Source organism: Egretta garzetta, unplaced genomic scaffold (assembly GCF_000687185.1).
Source record: "Egretta garzetta isolate BGI_Z169 unplaced genomic scaffold, ASM68718v1 scaffold10, whole genome shotgun sequence".
NCBI lineage: Eukaryota > Metazoa > Chordata > Aves > Pelecaniformes > Ardeidae > Egretta > Egretta garzetta.
In genome coordinates, this window is record NW_009258268.1 from 522042 (window position 1) to 530063 (window position 8022).

An 8022-nucleotide genomic window follows, 5' to 3' on the forward strand; every position below is an offset into this window, starting at 1 on the left:
CGTAAAAGCTTGTGACGTGGGCAGACCACCTGCTTACTCCATTTCCTGATCTGTTCCACGATGGGGCTGTGGTCCCTGCTGAGCGTTTTTCTTCCATTAACAATTTGGAAAGAAGAACTTCGACTCTCACAGAAAGGGAAGAGCTGTTATAGAAGGGAAATAAAGCTGTTCTGGAGAATATGACATGTTCTTTTCCCACTTCTCCCCTTTCTCCCTCCCACCAAAGGCACACATGAATATAACAAAGCTGATAATTTTTTTTACTAGGTTTTTCTTATTTTCTTTTTAAAAATTTAAATTTAAATTTAAATTTAAAAATTCAACATGACTTCCCAGTCAAAAGAATGGGCAAAATCACCATGTATCCAGTCATACTAAAATTTGTGTTAATAGATGGAAACAAATTGTGATTGCTGAAGACTGAAGGAAGATCAGCTAATTAATATCTGAAGTGTCAAGTAATCATTCCCAATTTCCTTCACAAATTTCATTATGGCAAAACAACTGTCATATTGTTTCCAGAGGCATTTTGTTGTGTTGTGTGTTAGCGCTCACTTCTCTGGGAGACAAAATATTCCTTTAACCGTTACACTTCCAGGAATTTACCACTTGAGTTGGCTCATAAGGTAGTGTGTTAGCAAGGTCTACAAATGTTTCCCGTGAAAAGAAAATCCCGAGGTACCTGTCAGCAGGAGGAACAAGTCACAAGGATCACATCCTACGTTTGAGATTTGATCCCCCGTATAAAACCTAGGAGTTTGGTTTTATGTCATGTAACGCTGTCCCTCTTCTCTCTTGCTCTCTAGCTCTCCTTGTTCCAAGAACTACAAAACCCCAGAGTCTCCTTGAAGTGCTTGTCTCTATGTGGCTTGAATACTTAAGTGCTGGGAACTGAAGAATTTTTTAGCTTCAGCAGTACTCAGATTTGCGTGGCTCCCACGCCCCCCTCCTTTTGCCTTCCTTTCCCCGTGCATGCCATCGTAGAATGACCACCACCACCGGCCTGCACAGGCTGTTGGGCACTGTAATTTGGTAGGTGCTGAAGGCAGACTGTCCTGTTCCGACATGCTGTTACAGAAAAAAAAGACAACCCCAAGAAACAACAACAAAATGAAACCCAGAAACACTTTGACGGTTTTCCGTACTATGGAAAAAAGAATTGCCTATTATTTTGGGGGCGCACAGAGGGGTCAGAGTATAACCCCCTTCTCTCTGTGTTGATCTGTAGGCAGCAGAATGTGGAACCTATTCAGGGGTGTCGGTACGTGCCTGCTTTAGTTGACCAGGCTGACTTCTGCCAGACCCGAGTCCAACTCCCGTGTGAGCAATTCCCCGCTATTCCTTCCCGGGCTGCTCCCGCGTCCTGCTCCGTGACGCAGGCTGCCCCACCTGCAGCAGATGCCGCAGCGGGTGGGTAACATTGCCCCCGCAGCGGGTGAAACGGGCAGAGCTGTCCGGTGGTGCTGCCTGCTGTGCCAGTGACAGCTGGGTCCGGTACCCGCAGCCTGACGGCGCCTGCCTCTTACAGGACCAGGCAAAGGCTTTGGGATCAGGTCAGCCCCCTGTGCGAGGGCAGGCACGCTGGCCATTCTGGGCTCCGTGCCCGACAACCAGCGTCAGGTTGGATTAATCTGTGGCTAATGGAGAGGTGGCTCGGACAGCATAGTCCTGGGCAGCCTCCTGTGTCCATCACTTCTCAGGCCATCCAAACCTTAATGAGCTCTCAGCAGCATCTCCCCGAGGAAGCCCTTTCATATAGCTCCTCCACCATGCAGACTAAGGATGGCAGGTGCCCGTGTCCCGGAGCAGGAAATTCATGATGGCAGTGACAGAAGGGCAGAAGCGGCAGCTGCTTACCCAATTCACCATACCCTGAACTCTGAGCGGGAGGAAAAGCATTTGCGTGTCTCCCACCACTCAGTACTCAGGGGCACTGGAGATCCGGTAGTTGACTAGTGGCAGAGTCGCGGTTTTGGGAAGATCATCAAAACTTTTCTTTGACCACTTCTTACTACTTTGCCGTGTCATCTGACCAGACGCTTGACCATGTTATCGGATGGACTCCATCACCTTAAATTCATGGCTGATGAAGGGAAGATGCACAGCTGATCCCCAGATAAGTTTATGCATGCTTTAAATACGCACAGTCTATGAGCCTACCTTGTCTAAAAGCCCCCTGAAGGTCTGGCAAAAGCCATGGCTGTGATGGGCCTGCTCCTACACCTCCCAGAATGCCTGGTGGCTCTGCTCGCCTGGCACTCGCGTCAGTCATTATCCAAGCCTTGCCTTTCTTTAGCTCACAGTCCAAACGTGTGAACACTGCAGAAACAAGCACAACCTGCTCAACACTGCCAGGCCCCAGTAAAAGGGTCTGATCAATAGAGAAGCTTATGCATGACAGATCAGTCTTAGCTAAGCGGAACAGCTACTCACCTTCCTGCTGTCATAGTTTTCCTCTGAGATCACCCTGCCTGTGACTGAAGCTTTCTTTTCTGAAGCCAGTGGGTACAGTTCTCTCTCCAACAGTTTCAATCCCAAATCCACAGAGGCTGCTCTCACCCATCAGAAGACTCCTCAGGAAGTCTGCCTTTCTTTTCCTTTGCTTTGCTGATACCACTAGTGGATCAACACTTACAACCTATGAAAGCCTGTTTCCACCTCTGTCAGTCAGTGAAGACCTGTTTTTTGGTGGCAGTCATTATAGAATCATAGAATGGTTTGGGTTGAAGGGACCTCTAAAGATCACCTAATCTCAACACCCCCTGCCATCAGCAGGGACATCTTCCACTAGACCAGGTTCCTCAAACCCCATCCAACCTGGCCTTGAACACTTCCAGGGATGGGGCATCCACAGCTTCTCTGGGCAGCCTGTTCCAGTGCCTCACCACCCTCATGGTAAAAAATTTCTTCCTTATAGCCAATCTAAATCTACCCTCTTTCAGTTTAAAACCATCGGCCCTTGCTCTGTCATTACAGGCCTTGGTAAAAAGCCTCTCTCCGTCATCACTAGGAGAGAGCCAGGTCCTTATCACAAGCTCTTGTCTACTTTACTTCCCAACAGGCTTTTCTGGAAGTTCAAATCTAGGGTTTTGGCCTAATGTTGTATTCATATTATGTCCGACTCAAGGAACTACCCTGCCTGTACTCTTTCTTACGTCAACGGCTTTCAGGGATGCAACTTTCCTGCCCATCTGGGATGCCAGGCAGGCGTTGGCTTCTTTCGTTGCTCTTGGGTTTATCTTCGGCAGAACAGACCCTTTCAGAAAGTTCATTTCTTTGCATCTGTACCTTGGCTATTCTCAAGCCCCAAAGCATTCCTGGGCTCCTGTTCCGGCCCTGTCAGCTCTGTGTGTAAGCTACTACTGCTGGAGGTCACAGGCAGCGTGACTGTACATACTAATAAGCACTTGACAGGTAACGAATGGTTGCTGACCAACAACTGGAGCTCACTGACATATTACCAGTAACGCATCTTTCTACTTATTTCTCTCAGCATCCCTGGAGGCTGTGGGAGGCACTTAGAATAGTAATGGTAAAGTGGAACTGGGTATCAGAGGACACATCCCATCTCTTTATTTCCATAGCCATTGGTGCAAGCTCCAACAAATGCAGCAGAGACAGCAATGACCACAGTGAAAGTAGAGCCCACCATGTTCCTCTGGGTGCTTGCTATGCTGAATCCCTTCGCTTCTGCAGCGTAAGGATCACCAAAGACACCTTGGAAAGCTTTCCAGGATTGCATCCTCTTAAAAACCCTTTTTTTTAAAAGGTCACTATGCCTCTAAACCATTAACCAGACATTTACTGCATCTTTAAACATCTACGCAATCGTAAAAAAAAGTACTACTTGCAGTACTACACGCATCTCCTCACTGATCTGCCTTCTCCATGAGAGCAGAGTATCGCTGCCATAATTCATTCTCCGTCACCATGAAGTTTCCTGCTTAGAAATACACAGCTGCAATCAGTACCCTTCTGTATTCCCAGTCTAGCAGCCGTGTATGTAAGCATGGAGTTGGTATCGTCAACCAAGATCAAACTGATAAGGAATAAGGAAGCAATTTTATATAATCGACAGGTTTATTGCATGGATATTGATGTACACGGCAGAGGGAGATAACATTCTGACACAAGCCCTTAAAAAAGGGTACTGTAATTTTGTTTAACCAAAATTCGTATTTAACAACAAATATGGTTTTCTGCAAATATCTTACGCTGCCACATGCAACCCCCTGTTACTTAAGTACATCCTGTTTGGGCACTTTTAAGTTTTTCCAACGCCTCAAAACTACTTTGTATTTTTCACTTTCAGTTTTGTCAGATACTTTTCTTAAGACTACCCGCATAACTACAGCAGTTCCTGTTTCTTTATCTTCACCTACTATGAGATCCAGTGTGTCCCCAACTTTCACCTGGAAACAGAAAGAGAAGAAGAGCGATTATAAACATTCCCTGGGGAAAACAAATCCCCACAGTCTACCTCCAATTTTAATTTTCTTCCTTTCTTTCCATTTAATATTCTTATCTCGCAGGAGGGGAGGAAGGCAGGCAATACTAGACCCGTTACAGATCCTCCAGCTATGAAATTCTAGGAAAGCCCTGGCAATAAGCAATTAAGCGTCTCATGACCTTCTCTGCCAAGAGCTTTACCCTTCCTGTTCTACAACCGACACCCAGCTCTGTGTAAAAGGTGTCATGCAGTGTATTTTTTTCCTGAAGGCTGCTTCCTGCCAATCTTTTTGAATCAACAGAGACACAAAACAGCAAAACTCAAAGTTCTCCCTCCTGCCTTTAAAACAGTTTAAAGTGTTTTAAAGTCCAGAGTGCTGGTCAACTGCTTGTGCTCCTTTCACAAGTCTCAAAAGCAGTATGTCTCTCAAAACCCAGCCTTAGCTTCAGGGGATCGGGAATGAAAACTTCTCTGCTTACTGCCCTTTGATGACAGCAACCACCACGCAGGATCACCCTCACATAAAGGGTGGGCAGAAGTATGCTTGTCACCATTCCGGTGGGCTCTGTTGTGAAAGAGTATGGCCCGTAACCCTCCTGGCTCTTCTCCTGACTGTGTTCCCATGTGCTCTGTTACAGACACGATAACCTTTCCTGAGCTACCCCAGTTTTCAACCCCTTTCTATCATCAAACTCTCTCTTTTTCTTTAATCAGGTGCCTGCTCCACCAAGATTTAATCATTCCTACTCCATCAACCTCACATCTATCAGCACTGCCTTCAGCGACTCACAAAGTCCTGTCCTCACTGCTATCCGCCTTCTCCTGACTTTCAGCCTTAGTTTTCACTCGCTTATACCCCAATTCTCCTGTCTGCCTTAGGGAACAAGCTCTTACCCAGGGAACTGGTCACACAGGCAAAGATGGAAGTGGTGTTAGCAATGCTATTCATTCACCTCTGCAGAGCCATTTAGTGGTTAGCTCTTCTGACCCAAGTAAAAGGAGGGAGAAGAAGAGGTCATGCCTTAGTTATTTTCTCATACTGTACGAAAAGATTTAAATTTTAAAAAGTCTTACAGTTCTACTTTTCTTCCATAGTTTTTCTCCATTCAGCCTGAGTTCATTATTGTAGAATGCATCTTCTACTTTACTGAAGAAAAACAAGGTTTTATTGCATTTACAGTGTGCAGCAGACCAAATGCAATTGTTTCTTTGCAGATACACAAGAACACCATTCATGTGCAAGGCGCATTTCCACAACTCTCATTTGCACACAAAGGATACCTTTATTTAAGGTCAGGGCAGACTTGAACTGGAAGCAACGAAAAAGTCTTTCATAGATATTAAATGAAATAATAGAGTACAGCTGCTCTGTGCCACCGGTGCAAGCAATAAAGGGCTGTTTTTAAAGACCTGCCTCCTGAATACCAAGAAATACTGTCCCCTTTCCTGCACCAGCCTGCTTAATAATTTTTAGGTGATCGAGCTATACTAATATTCTGTTTTAACAATGTTGCAATACAAGGCTTCTGTAGGTTGTGTTAGATCAAACACTGCGATATATTTACAGAGTGCACGTTTACCTGGCTGACCTAGTTTGTTAGGTTTATACTTACCCTCACCTACTTCTACAGCCATTAAGCAGCGTATTATTTTACTCCCTCAGACTCAAACTAGATCTTTTTGTACTACTTTGTACAGTCTTTTGTGTTTTCTTCACTTTAAATAAACAGTAATTGATAGACAATGCCTCCTCAGCAATCTTAGAAATACTGCAGACAGTGAAAAGCAGAAAACGGGCTGTTTTGAGAGAGATAAGGTGAAACAAACAAGAGCACCCATGCATCCAAAACATATTTTTAGACACTCAAAACAGCTACACCAAAAAAGCCCCAAACACTGAGTTATTCCAGCAACAAAAGGGTATGAAAACTAAAATTTTAGGTACATGACATCTTTCTCATTGGCAGGTTGTTTCTTCCATACTTACTTTCTTGCAATGTCTAGACCAGCTTTCATGATCACATCGTACCGAAGAGACTGTACGACTTTTTCAAGATCCTTGTAATCTTTTACTACGTTGGGGTCGTTTTCAAATTCATCTTCCAAATCGCTTTCCTCTTCATCTTCGTCCTCTTCCTCCTCTTCTTCTTGCACGGTTTGTCTGCTCCTTTTAGAGCTTTTGTTACTTTTGTTCCGCAGAGAAAGTACTGAGACATACTCTGGAGAAAGTCTTAGTGCAGAGAGTTTTACTGGGGAAAAGCTGAAACATCTTCTGTAGTTTACTGTGCTTGCTTGACAGCTACAGAATACGCTTCTCCTCCAAGAGAGATACAGTTTATTAGAGGGGAATTTTTCCCACAGTCCAAACCAGACATTTAATTTTCTAAAAGTAGTGATGGGGAGTCTGAAGCCAGTCATAGCATACCCTAAAATAAAACAAACAGTCATACGTAAAAATGAGCAACTGCTTTGACTATTGGAAGGATTTCTCCAGGTATGGCACAATAGTTACCACAAAAAGATGATTATCTAGTTCCCTATAGAACTATGCATTGTCTAAAAGCACACGTCTGTACTGGCTTTATGCTCTGCCTTTCTTGTACACCATGACAAAGAGCTAAAACACCAGAAAAACAAACACTAAAAACCCCACTGGAATACCCCGTTCGTAATTCCTTTTCTGGTGTTTCATATTAACTGTCCAAATGTATTTGCAGCATTTTCCTCCCTACATCTAAAATACCATTCAACAAAAGACACGGAAACGAAGTTAACTCCGTCATAAAAAGCATAGGGAGACCTACATTTATCATGACTTACTCCCAATAAAAGCAACTTGCTCAAGACCACAAGCAAATAAACCTAGAAGAGTCGAAAGCTGCTTAACTTCAGTCTTTGGTCAGACCACAACACTCCTGCGTGGCAGAACGCTTGCACAACGTTCCTTCCCCCTGTTTCTCCAAACAGCGAACAGCACCATGGTGGAAGCTCAGGAGAAATAACGCTGCGCTCCGTACCGCAACAGGGCCAATGCCAGCAAGAACAGTTTCACAGGCAAGCTCTCCGGTACTGCTCTAAGCTGGGACAAGTAGGTGGAAACACCCCCCCCAAAACCTCAGATGTCTTTCGACACTCTCAGAAACTGATTTACAGTCCCTCCCAGCTAGGTGGAGCACAGGCTTTTATGACGGCCTTATATGCGTGGAACACGTGTTTGCTTCATGAGACTGGAGTTGGTTTGCCCCGCACCCAAGTGAACTCTGCCGAGATCTGAATGAGGGTTTGGGGTTTTTTTGTGGTTGGGAAAAAGTCCTGATCGATGAGGGCAATTATCTGCCATATAAAAATAACCACAACTTCTTTTTTTATTTTTTTTCATTTGAATATGTTAACTTAAAATACAAGACATACGGTTTAAAATTTAGGATGGTGCAACCCTCACTTAAGACTTAACGCCTCGCCTCAGTTTGGGGGCAAATTCCTAGAACAGTGATTTGAACGTGCAAACCATTATTAGTGCTTATTTTTAGTGCTCGATCTTACTTTGCTCCCCGCCGGCCAGCGGATACAAC

The 8022-nt window shown here is 44.6% G+C and overlaps 1 protein-coding gene across 3 annotated transcripts; it reads right to left on the reverse strand.

The window, feature by feature from the left end:
* Nucleotides 1-4024: 4024 nt before the first annotated feature.
* Nucleotides 4025-8005, reverse strand: MTRES1 (mitochondrial transcription rescue factor 1). 3 transcript variants are annotated; one of them, XM_009649303.2, is made up of 3 exons: nt 6438-8005; nt 5525-5597; nt 4025-4412 (listed from the first exon to the last, which is right to left on the reverse strand). In XM_009649303.2, exons 1-3 carry the CDS (start codon nt 6896-6898, stop codon nt 4236-4238), a joined length of 711 nt encoding a protein of 236 aa, XP_009647598.2. In that variant the 5' UTR covers nt 6899-8005; the 3' UTR covers nt 4025-4235. The 3 variants fall into 3 exon arrangements, 1 of the variants encoding a protein (XP_009647598.2); XR_004841217.1 differs by having other exon boundaries at nt 4340-4412; nt 5345-6530; XR_004841218.1 differs by lacking the exons at nt 4025-4412; nt 5525-5597 and adding an exon at nt 4420-5489 and having other exon boundaries at nt 6438-6512.
* Between the last annotated feature and the right edge of the window lie 17 nt (nt 8006-8022).

Excerpts from the sequence above, each read along its gene's own strand:
- MTRES1 (XM_009649303.2), bottom strand. The coding sequence starts at position 6,898 with ATGACTGTTTGTTTTATTTTAGGGTATGCTATGACTGGCTTCAGACTC. Across the intron at positions 5,598-6,437 it reads GGTCTAGACATTGCAAGAAA|TAAAGTAGAAGATGCATTCT; the intron begins GTAAGTATGGAA and ends GTTTTTCTTCAG. Across the intron at positions 4,413-5,524 it reads TATGGAAGAAAAGTAGAACT|GTGAAAGTTGGGGACACACT; the intron begins GTAAGACTTTTT and ends TTCTGTTTCCAG.